Raw genomic sequence first — 12194 nt, 5'->3', positions numbered from 1 at the left:
TTGGTAGATTGGACAAATACATGGAAGCTAATCCAATCACGACGCTGTTTATATTCCTTTCAATACCAGTGACAAGATGCCTGTCAACACTGGATGCTGGGGAACATAAATGAGAAGATGCTATTTGCACTCCTGTCCGGCTTGTGGCTGGATTAGTTAGATCTTTGTTTGGTTTCATCTGTTTTTATGATATTCCTCCCCCACCAGCCAAATGTACTTCTTACCAGTAGAGGGCACTTTCACACCATCTTAATCCACTCTGTTGCTTGTCTGAAAGGGCTAAAGTTGCTTCTTTGTATACCTTTAGATCTTTAGACCATGACTCTCAGTGGACCTTAAACGGTTAATGAATGTGTTGGTGCACATCCTAGAAAGCCCGTGTTTCATTACATGCCTAATAGTGCAGGAAAAAGTACAAAAATAGATCCATCTGGAATATCCATTCTTTTGTCCTGTCTTGCCCTTATATTATAATCCTCTACTTAGTGGAAGGATTTGGGTGTTTGTTTTTTTTTTTTTTTTGCTTTATATTGCCATTTCTGCTTGTTCATAAAGTTAAGTGATCTTAACCTTCTCTGAGAAAAACAGCCTTAAGCCAAAATCACAATCAAGTTAGAATTTTAGTTGAAGGATTGTGCTATGCTCATCTGTGTCAGTAACGCAACATTCAGTAAAGAATGTGCATGTCTGTAGATAGGGAACTAAATTTCTTAGTTTCTTGAAATAATGTATTTCTCCTCCATTCCCTTAATCATCTGTTGTGTTTACTGTGAGCAGATCATACTTTCCAATATCAGAAAAGAAGGCCCATTGTTTTACTCTTTGCCTCCCATTTTATTTGGGAAAGCCTATAAAGTGGGAGCAGGAAGCATTTAACAATAGATTTTTGTACATGTTTATGCACATACATAGATACATAGCCGCCATGTAACAGTATTTAGTTTGGGGGTAAACAGCAGTAGGCAAAGAACAAAAAGAAGTATAAACTAGAAATCCAAGGAAACAAAAGATATGAAATAAGAAAAGGAATAAACCGAGTTTAGGCCAACCTATCTGACTATGCTTCCCGTATCTTTCTGAATGTACACAATGTCTTGCTTCCAGCACATCCATGCTCTGCTTCACATCTTGCCTTTTGTTATTTAAACGCCTCACTGTCTCTTTTTGAGGATCTCACCAATGGGATCCAATCATGGCTTTTTTAGTCTTCTTTTTGGCCCATTCTTTCTTAATAGATTTATTTGCAATTTGATGATCATTCAGTCTCTGTCTATAATTAAGCTACCTAAATTGTTTCGTAGTAGTCACTCACTTGTATACTTGATCCACATTTGGCCAGTGCTCATTTTTTTTGATGTTCTTTTTAGTTTACCAATAGAAGAGAATATTTGTAGCTCAGGGTTGAACTTAGGGTCCTTGCTGCTCTCTGAAATTGTGATTGTTTTCTTGCAGACGTTTCATTACCATACTAGGTAAAATCATCAGGACTAGAAGAGAATTTGTTCTTCTCTTTGTATACAGGTGGTTTGCCCTGTCAGTGCTGGTGGCCTTTTTGTTTTATTACTCATGTTCCTACTGTATTCAACTTATATTTAATATGCTTTTTTCTGATCATCCAACTCCCAGCTACCATATAACAAACCAGGCACAAGCACATTCTTTTGCACATCTATTTTTACTTCCTTTAACATTCTTTCCTCACTGCCCACGGCCTTTCTAGAATATTAAACATCTTCAGATTTTTCTGTCCATCTTCTCAGGTTAAAATAGATATGATGTTATCTTTGACAATCCTTAATGAGTTTCTGCTGACCAGGACTGAACAACAGGAATTTAAGGATTCATTTATAGATAAGAGATGAGATATGGGAATAAGAGATCATTGGTTGTAGTTTTAGAGGAGGGGATAAGTTACTTAAATGGATTATACTTGTTGTGATGAAACATATATATTTCTTAGCTTTTTATTTACTGTATTATTTTTTTCCTGTTCTTCTTTTCTGCATTTTTTCTTCTTTCTTTTATATTTTACTTTGTATTAGCTTTTTTAAAAAAATTGTAATATTTAATAAAATTACTATTAAAAAAGAAAAGTATATACACATGTATTTCCCTGATCAATTTCCCTGTATCATCACTACTTATATTCCTTTTAATTTATTGATTAGTGCATTAAAAAAATCAAATGAACTTGTCTCACTCTCTTTCAGTGTTGAAGTACTTGCAAGCATTTAACTTTTTTTCAAGTTTTCCCTACTTACATTGTATCTGCTTTTTATCAAATTCAACGTCTAATTTTATTTGCAAAGCATTTCATTTCACTAAAGCTTATTCATTTTATCACATTTCTTCATCCATTTCTTCATATAGAGACCTGTTCAAATTTGTCCGTGTATTTTTCCATCATTAGTTCGACTATGCTACACTTTTTTGTTTTTATTTAGCTAAAAGTTGCAATCATTTCCTTCATGTACTGTCTGAATTACAAATATAGGTAGTCCTCAACTTATGACCGTAATGGAGTCTGCCCATTATGGCCATAAGTCATGACAGCAATAAAGTGAGTAATGTTTGCTTTGTGGTGCGGTTGCCAAAAACTTGAAGGGTTTTTTTTTAGCAAACTCATTGTAAATTGTGATCATGTGACTGTGGGACACTTCAAATGGCTGTAGGGGAGGCCCAGCTATCAGAACTTTGGAACCAGGTCATAAGTATTTTTTTGTGTTTGTGTGTGGAGTCCGTCATAACTTTGAACAGTGACTTAGTGACTGAGCATAAGCTGAGGACTATTTGTACTCTGGTCTTCCATGTACATTCATGTCCGCAAGCAATAGCAATAGGGCTTAGACTTATATACTACTTCACAGTGCTTCCCAGCCCTCTCTAGATGGTTTACAGAGTCAGCATATTGCCCCCAGCAATCTGGGTCCTCACTTTACCAACCTCAGAGGATAGAAGACTGAGTCAACCTTGAGCTGAACTCCTTGAGTGAGCAGTGAGTTAGCCTGCAGCATTGCATTTGAACCACTGCGTCACCAAGTCTCATCATTCTAACATGATCAAAACTATTCTACATACAGTATATTTAATACACTAGTACTATTTCTTTTATGGCCATGTTCAATTTCAATTCAATTTAATTGATTTAATCTTTCTGCAGTCAGTTTACTTTTACTTTTAAAACTAGCAAACAGTGCTTGCCCCACATTTAGAACCTTCTAGCACCTTCTAGTCTTCAATAATTCTCTCAGGCTTTCATTATAAATAAGGAAATCAGTCATGTTTTAGATATATTAATTCTTTTGCCATGTATATACACAAACAGAGTCTGCTAACAGCTGTTTGAAAGAAATGTATAATTTCCAATGCAGATGCTCACTAAACAGTCTTCATTCTTGGTCACTGAATCACTTCTGTAATCTCTTATCCAGTTGCCATCATCCATTCACTTCACTTAGCAGAATATTTTTTTTTCTTTCTGGATTGCATTAATTCAAAAGGTTGCATAGTGTTCTCCCAAAAGCTCATATTTGGCTCTTCTATTCAATCCATTTACTGGAGTAGGTGAAATCTGTATTAGTTTAGCTTGTGCTATAAACTCTGCCCCTTTGGGCATCAAATATTTTGATGAATATAGAAAAAGACTAGGTCATGCACTATAAGTGCCACAATGCTTCTTTCCTTAATCTGACCCTCCTTGTTTTCCCTGAAGATGCCGCTGTCTGGAATGTAGTATGCAACTGCCATCAATATAGGAATTCTGATTGTTCTCTAATTTTATTCATTCATTCATGCTCATTAACATTTACTCTCTTAAATTCTAACTTTCAGCCTTCTTGTCACCAAGTAGGCTCATAATTATTGACTTCCACTTCATAGTTTTGGTCAATTTAAAATATCACATAATGCTTTTAGTAATTTTCTTTATAAGTTACCAGTTTTAATTGGCCCTGTGCCTTCTACAGCATTGGTTAGTATAAAATGTAACCAAAGCCTAGGTTTATTCCATGTATGCTCACTCTGTTTTGTACAAGCTAGGATCTAAAACCTAGAGGTACTCTGCAAGCCAAGATACTGCTGCTTATATCCTACCAACTCAGGCATCGTGTGGTGTATTGACAGACATCTAAGATGGATATTTACTTAGAAGCATATCCTGCAGAGTTGAATGATATTTGCTATTTAGTATATGTGCCTGGGGTTGTATTTAATCTAGTGGGATCTCCATGCAGATACTCAGATTATATGTTTCATACTGAAGTGCTTTAGATAAGAGACGCGGGCAATCTTAAGTTTCAAAGGAGGGGGGCAGTTTTCTAGTATTAAAACAACAAAGGAATTTTGTGTGTGTGTTGGTTGTATAGGAAGCAGGAAAAAGGATAACATGAGAATCCAATAGATAATCTCAGTAATATAGAACAGTAGACTGCTTGGTCAAAAAGCATTCAAATAGAAGCCATTTAGAGGAGACTCATCCCACCAAATGAGCCACTTCACATTTTCAAGTGACATTTGAAGCTAAATAAGCCTCTTCTATGCTCAAGATGTCTAACACACTGAAAATGACTGATGAAGAAGTATTAATGGAATTTAAAGCTTTGTTCCATCTTAATAAACCTGGCTCACTATCAATAATACAGCAGCAACCTACTTTAATGCTATGGGAGACCTTTTGGTGACATGGATTGATTAGGTTCTATGTAGACTTGCTATCTTGGCACAAAGCTTGGGCTTTTAGCATAGTTATATTAAATCATTTCTACCCATGAATGGCACCAACTAGAAAGCTTAATATTAAGCTATTTCTTACCAGGCTGCTGTTCCATACTTTTTTCAGGCATGATTTGTTCTTGAGTGGCTTCATAAATCTGCTATGTCAGGGCATGTTTCCAGTTGATAATTGGAAGGCTACTCTTCAATGCTTGAAGGGATGTGTATTTTAAAAAGGATACCAAAATTAAACTCCAGCAATTCAGCATTTGGATTTCAAAATCATCCTTCTACTTATAATATAACATAGTTATAAGAAGTGTGTGGTTCACAAAGGCTTCATGGGCTCATGTTAACCACTGAATCATGATGGCACAGTGGTTAGAATGCCGTATTGCAGACTAATTCTGCTGATTGCCAGTAGTTCGATCCTGACCGGCTCAAGGTTGACTCACCCTTCCATCCTTCCAAGGTAAGTAAAATGAGGATCCAGATTGTTAAGGGCAATATGCTGACTCTATAAACTGCTTAGAGAAGGCTGTAAAGCATTGTTAACTGGTATATAAGCCTACGTATTATTGCTATTAAATCCAGAAAGCCAGTTCAACTCCCTATACTGTGGACCTGGGAAAAGAAAAGGAGGGTATTGGAAAGAGGAAGGGAATTCATAGCCGCTACATGCATCAGCATTGCCATTAAACAACCTATTAGTTCATCCCTGTGGGTATACATGTGGCCTGTGATGGGAAAAAAAATGTCCATCCTTGCTGTAATGCAGGGCTCTCCAAACATGGCAACTTTAAGACTTGTGGATTTTAACTCCCAGAATTCCCAACCAGCATAACTAACTGAGGAATTCTGGGAGTTGAAGTCTACAAGTCTTAAAGTTGCTAACTTTGGAAACTCCTGCTGTAATGGATAGAAAATAGAATCACAGAAAAAAGGTGGATTTCTACGTGAGTTCTGTACCCCTTCATTAGCTTTGGTAGTTACAAGCTTATATGTCCGTGATGGCAAACCTTTTAGAGATCGAGTACCTAAAAACTTCCCCACCCCTGCACCGCCCCACCCCTGCACCGCCTCCACCCATCCGCAGGGCCATGCACCACCTCCACAGCCCGCCGCAGATCGCCCAGGTGGCCCAGCAGCGCCATGGTGGCCACGCTCTCCACCTGTGCCCCACAGCATCAACTTTTTGCGATGGGGCGCAAGGGCACAATCTTGTCCCCACTGCCCAGCTGCCATGTCTTTGGCTGCGCTGCTCCAGGCGGGCCGTGCCTGGGGGTGACTCTCTTCCAGGGGGGCTGCTGGTGTGGAGGGGGCCGCGGGGGAGGCGGGGCTGGGGCAATGGCACATGTGCCCACAGAGAGGGCTCCAAGTGCCGCCTCTGGCACTTGTGCCATAAATTCGCCACCACTGCTATACGTATTCACTGAAGGTAAGCCCCAGTGATCACAATGAGATTTGTTTTTTTAGTTAATATGCAAAGCCTTTCCTCATTGATGACTTTTTTTTCTAAAAGAGAAGAAAAATACTATTGTCTTTTTTCCCTTTTGAATTCTGGTTTGATTAAAATACAAACTTTATGGCAGAAGAACCTAGCCTGTCTCTCTGGTACATATATAACAAGATCTTGGTTATGTAGATCATCACATTTTTGCTGGAGAGAATAGAGCAATCTGTGCTTATCTTAATCTCCATGTCCTCAGAGAAGATTAAGATTATGATGAAAATATTTTAGTTTATGGTGAGAAGCTGTACAAGTCTTATATCCTCTTTCCCTAACACACACTGCCTGCATATTTTGTTTTCTTCATGGCAGATCTCAAGAAGTGGAAGAATAATATCAGACAAGGAATACCGGTTAAATGCCATGAAGAAGGATCATCAGAAGTATATACGGGAATGCTTGGCTCAGGCTATTTTCCACAAAGCTCTTGATATGGAAGTATGGTTATATTATGGCTACTCTTCATAAAAGTCATAGTCATATTCAGGATTTCTGACAATATCTATAGGTGGAAATGTCATTAAATATGCTTCGACTGGTGGAAGATCTACACCACTGATTAGTAACCATCAGTGTATTATAATGACCCATTTTCACATGTTTGACAGTTATTATGGGTTAGTAATGATGCTGAATTGCAAGAAAACTCTAACATACATTAGAACAGAAGAATTGTCCTATTTGTACGTGGTGAAACCAGCAAGGCAGAAACCATCAATTCCTAAGCTAGAGAGAACCCTTATGAAACTATATCCCAGGAGCCAAGGCTATCAAGAGACTAGCCTAGTTTAGAAAGATGGTGCTGGTGATGAAGCTGGGCTTTTAAACATTGGGTCATAGATATTTCAAGCTTTGAATCCCTTGTTCTGCTCTAGGCAATCAATTGTTTGGGTAGAGGCTTCATTCTTATCTGCAATCAAGTTTCTAATCGAGAAATACTTCTGCAAGATAAATCAACTCCTGAGTAAAGGATTGAGCATCTGGAAAATTATGTTCAGTTGGTGCAAATCCTGATGTTAACTCCCAGAACATTTATAAGGCTTAATTTTTGTTTCCCAAAAAATCTGTATTGATTCGCTAACCTAAGGAATGTCTGTAGTTCTAACATGTGTTAGTAATTATGATTATGGAAAATTAGTAGTTTCATTTATTCTAGATTTATTAATGTAGTATCAATTCTAAGAGAATGCTTTAGGTGAGAGATAAATTAGTTGTCAAAAGAAGCAAAGAGACTTGTAATTGGCCAGTTTACTGGCCAGACCTCAGAATGTAAGTAGCCCTTAGTCACTAGATTCCACACAGTCATCTCCTGTGGGAAAGACAACAGGAGGTCATGTCCCATCTGTGTACTCAAGAACTGGTCACAGTCCATCAGAAAAATGCTTACTTCTACCCATGTGAACACCAAAGGTCATGGGAAATTGGCAAGAACAAACAAAAGCATAGATATAAAGAGTGAGAAAGGACAGGAAGGAGGAGACGCTATTTCATTCACACAAAAAGTGGAAACGTGGCTGGAGGTAGGCCTCATCCTAGCTTGGTTCCAGCTATCAGTTGTTTCTACCTTCTGACTTCCTTTGTGATGCTACTGTTTCCCATGATTTCACCTATAACTCAGATATATGGTTCAGGAGTAGCCCCCCTAAAGAACTTTAGGACTCTGAGCCTTGCTAAGAAGTCAGCATTCATTTTATACAGGTTCTTGGCAAAGTTGAGAATCCTATGTGCTACTTGCCTGACAAACAGAAAACAGCAGTTGAGACCAACTGTCTTAGAACCTTAGAATTCTAAGGAGGTACCACCTAAGTCTGATGTGCATATACATACATACTTGCACAAACATGGAGATTATTTAGTAGTGACTATCACTTCCCCCTCCCCGGCTGATCAAACATCTGGTAACATCAGAAACACCCTGCACGGCCAAAATCTTTGAAGAAGTCTTATGGATCATCTAAGCCAGTAGCTCTCAACAGTTTGCCAATGGAATTCCCAAAGAGAGTTTTGTTGTGGACTTCCATTACCCTTCCTCCTATACATAAACACACCGAAATCTGCATTGGAAGACAAAAGATGGCAGCGGAAACCTATGACTTGGTTTGGAGTATAATAGAAATTTTATATTCCCTTCTTCCCATTTCCTTTCTGTGATAACAAGAAAATTGAATAGATAAGGATAGTGAGGAAAGCTTTGGGGTAAAAAGAAAAATCTAAACAGGGTCTGTGAAAAGGAAATGAAGGGGCAATGGCCCTTTGGGAAGGAGATAAGAGATCTCATGTGGCTTTTAATGAGGATTCTTCTTTCTGAATTTTCTGCTGGAATGAAAAATAGTGGCTCATTATAGTCTGGGACCTTCAGATATAATAGATTACATCTCCATTACAGCCCAGCCAGTATAGAAGTTTAATCCATAACATCTGGAGGGCACCAAGTTGGAGATATTTGTTAAATAAATACTAGTATATATGTTGAATGTAAATTAAGCTTGTTCCAACATGAGAAGTGGTAGCGAAAATGTATGGCTACCACATAAAGATTTTGATAATCTCATATATCAGAGAATTTTACTTGTTTATGAACTACGTTGGGCATACACAGTACCTTTTTGTTGTTTTTCCATGACAGTCATTTATTTATTTTAAAAATCCTTAACAAATGTCCCACTGATGAATTTTCCTTTCTGTGGTTGAAAAAAACTGATGTTACTAGGCTGCATCAGGGCCACCAGCTCACGTTCTTTCCATCCTTTGTTCAAAAATACACACCTATATTATGGACCCATCCATACACCATACACAATATATGGCAACACTTGCCTATTCCTTCTTACAGACAGATCTTTCTTCTTTCATGAGGCAGACACTTCTATGGGATTTTCTTGTTGTGCCTGGGGCATTTTATGTGATTACAGTACATAAGCTAAAAATAATTCATAAATGGAAGACCTTTTCAAACCTAATTACTTTGTAGGTATAAAGCAAAGAGGAAAGATTCCATGTTTAGGAAAGTCCATGTGCCAATATATCCATATTGCCAGCTTGTGATTTCACATTCAAGATTTAGATTTGATGGACGTGGCTTCACAACACAATAAGCTTACAAATATAGTTGAACAGGTCTACTTAAGATTATTGCATTTTTCTCCTGAACAGTACAGCTTGTTTGGGTCTTATTGTATATTCTGTAAGTGTTCATGGGAACATGTAAAAGGAGAGAAGCCATGTTTTATTTTCAGTTTGTTAGTCTTCAAAGTACCATGCAGGGAACAAAACAAGCCCTAAATTAGCTAGAAATGAGAGAAGGAGCCAGCAGTGACAAGTGTCCTATCCCAGGTAGCAAAGAGTCCTGGAACAAAATCTAGCTCTAATACTTAGATCCCTTGATAGACAAGAGACTAAGCAACGTCTTATTCAGTATTAAGGTAAAATATTTCAGAAATATAGTAAAATTAAGACATTTCAAAAGCACTGTGTCAGAATTCTGACAACTGCAAAAATCTAGATAACTCCCTAGATGGCACCAAAATGTTATGAGGATCTGTGCCTTTGCTGCCATCTAGTGGTTGTATGGATTTTTGCTAGAATGGTAGACAGTAATTCTTTCAAGACATCAGAGCTAGAAATTGAATCTTCAAGACTGGTCTCCCTGACTTTTTATTCTTGTCTTGCCCCTGCTTCTCTTTGAAGACACTATTCTGTGAGGCCACAATAGGGCAAAAGTGCATATTACAATAACCCACCCTTAGCAGTTCATTTGAATGCAGCTAGGTTTTTAATACTCCTATTATGAATGCTCCAATACTGGAAGCTTTTAAGAAGAGACTGGACAGCCATTTGTCTGAAATGGTATAGGATTTCCTGCCTGAGCAGGGGGTTGGAATAGATGACCTCCAAGGTCCCTTCCAGCTTTTAATAATAATAATAATAATAATAATAATAATACATCAGATGGTTGAAGAAGAAAAAATGGCTTTTGAAGAATATCTGAAGAACAATGATGAAGATACACTGAAATTAGTATATCAGGAAGGCTTACTGACTACTGGAGAGACCAAATTGGCCTACAAGAAAGACCAAATGAAGAACAGAATAGAGGCATAGGAAGACAAAGCACTACATGGCCAATACGTTAAAAAAATAGCTGGGAAAGCAGATAATAACAAGACCTGCCATGGCTAAGAGCAGGAAAATTGAAGAAAGAGACCAAGGGACTAATTCTGACTGCACAAGACCAAGCCTTAAGGACAAATGCATATAAAGTCAAAATTGAGAAGACAGCAACAGACAGTAAGTGCCGCCTATGCAAAGAAGCTGAAGAAACAGTGGACCACCTGGTAAGCTGTTGCAAGAAAATTGCACAGACTGACTACAAGCAGCGGCATGACAAAGTAGCAACAATGGTGCATTGGAAGATCTGCAAAAAATATCATTTGCCTGTAAGCAAAAACTGGTGGGATCATAAAATAGAGAAAGTCATAGAAAATGATAAAATTAAACTGCTCTGTGACTTCAGAATTCAAACAGACAAGCACTGCAACATAACACCCCAGACTTAACAATTGTCGATAAGAAAGACAAAAAAGTCTGGATAGTGGACGTGGCAGTGCCTGGAGACAGCAGAATAGACGAGAAAGAACTGGAGAAGATAACAAAATACAAAGACCTACAAATAGAAATAGAAAGACTGTGGCAAAAGCAAGCAAGGGTAGTACCAATAGTCATAGGCTCCTTGGGTGCAATCCCAAAACAACTGGAGCACCACTTGAACACCATTGGCATTGACAAATTCGCTATTAGTCAATTGCAAAAGGCGGCCTTACTAGGAACTGCTTCCATCCTGCGACGATATCTGTAATACCATCAAACATCCACATCTGCCTATCCCAGGTCCTGGGTAAGGACTCGATAGGTAGACAAAATGCCAAATCCAGTCTGGACATCTGGCTGATTGTGCGATGATCCATAATAGTTGTTATTATTATTGTTGTTGTTGTTATTATTATTAATATGCAAGTATTATGTGCTGAATGTAGGAGATACCAACATTTTTGTTAAAGGATTCAGCCCTAGGAACAGTTGGCCATATATTAAAATAATGATTTTCAAATTGCTGGGTACTTTTTTCCCAAAGATTTTTGAGGATCTCAGTCTTCAGTTATAAAATTCACAGAAGTCTTACTAGATCCAAATCTCCAAGGGATTTACACATATGAGCTTATTGCCTATTACCTAAAAAAACGGCGAAAATGGTTGTCTCTCAGGATTAAGTTAGACATGACACTCCATACCCAACACCTGCTGTCTACATTTAAAAGACATTTTCACAAGAGCTCATTAGGTATAGAGTGTCTTGTTATTCTTCCTTGCAAAGGAAACCAGGCATGCTCCATTTTTAAGAGCAGCTTTAAGAAACATCGGGAAAATGCTTTTACCTGTCCAGATAAATTTTCAATACTTAAACAGCCCTCTCCACTTACTGCGGTATGGATGATAGCTTTGTTCACCGTATTCATCATAGAAAATTACTTCATTATTGAGTGGTAAAACTGCAGTGCTTAATTACGTGACGTGACCACTATGCATTGCGGCGGTGAAATGTTTGGTGTGCTTGGGAATTGCTGCTTCTTTTCCCTTCCATTCCATCCCTAATTATTGTGATGCATTGCAGAAAATGGGACAAAATGTTATCAAAATAGACACCCTATTTTGCCTCTGCATGCGCGCTGAGAATTATAATATTCTATAGATAGCTAAAGCATTATATAATTTTCCCATCCCATCTCTTCTGTTTTGTTCTCAAGTACTACTTGTGTTCTTAAAAGGGATATAAATCATCATTATCAACTAGGCTGGGAGTGTTGCTTGCTGGGAGATGTGGTTTGAAAAGACAGAAGGAAGAAAAAGAAAGGGAACAGGTTGCTTGGATGTAGGAGGATTCGAAGCCTATGCAGCACTTATTGGCCATGTTTTACTA

General features: G+C 38.0%; 1 protein-coding gene across 9 annotated transcripts in view; it reads left to right on the top strand.

The window, feature by feature from the left end:
• ERICH3 (glutamate rich 3) overlaps positions 1 to 12194 on the top strand; it is a 77530-nt gene that overhangs the window by 25699 nt on the left and 39637 nt on the right. For 7 of the 9 annotated variants that reach the window (XM_039327179.1, XM_039327175.1, XM_039327174.1 and 4 more), the window contains one exon: positions 6533 to 6658. In XM_039327179.1, coding sequence (XP_039183113.1) covers positions 6584 to 6658 — 75 coding nt within the window. In that variant the 5' untranslated portion in view covers positions 6533 to 6583. Of the gene's footprint in view, positions 1 to 6532; positions 6659 to 6744; positions 7741 to 7962; positions 8318 to 12194 lie in introns of those variants that run through there. The other 2 variants (XM_039327176.1, XM_039327178.1) reach the window with 2 other exon arrangements.

The sequence above is a fragment of the Crotalus tigris genome, unplaced genomic scaffold (genome assembly GCF_016545835.1).
Source record: "Crotalus tigris isolate CLP2741 ecotype Arizona unplaced genomic scaffold, ASM1654583v1 scf7180000024358.1859470, whole genome shotgun sequence".
Taxonomy (NCBI): Eukaryota; Metazoa; Chordata; class Lepidosauria; order Squamata; family Viperidae; genus Crotalus; species Crotalus tigris.
Note: the sequence above shows the minus strand (reverse complement) of the source record. Positions and strands in the feature narration are given on the sequence as shown.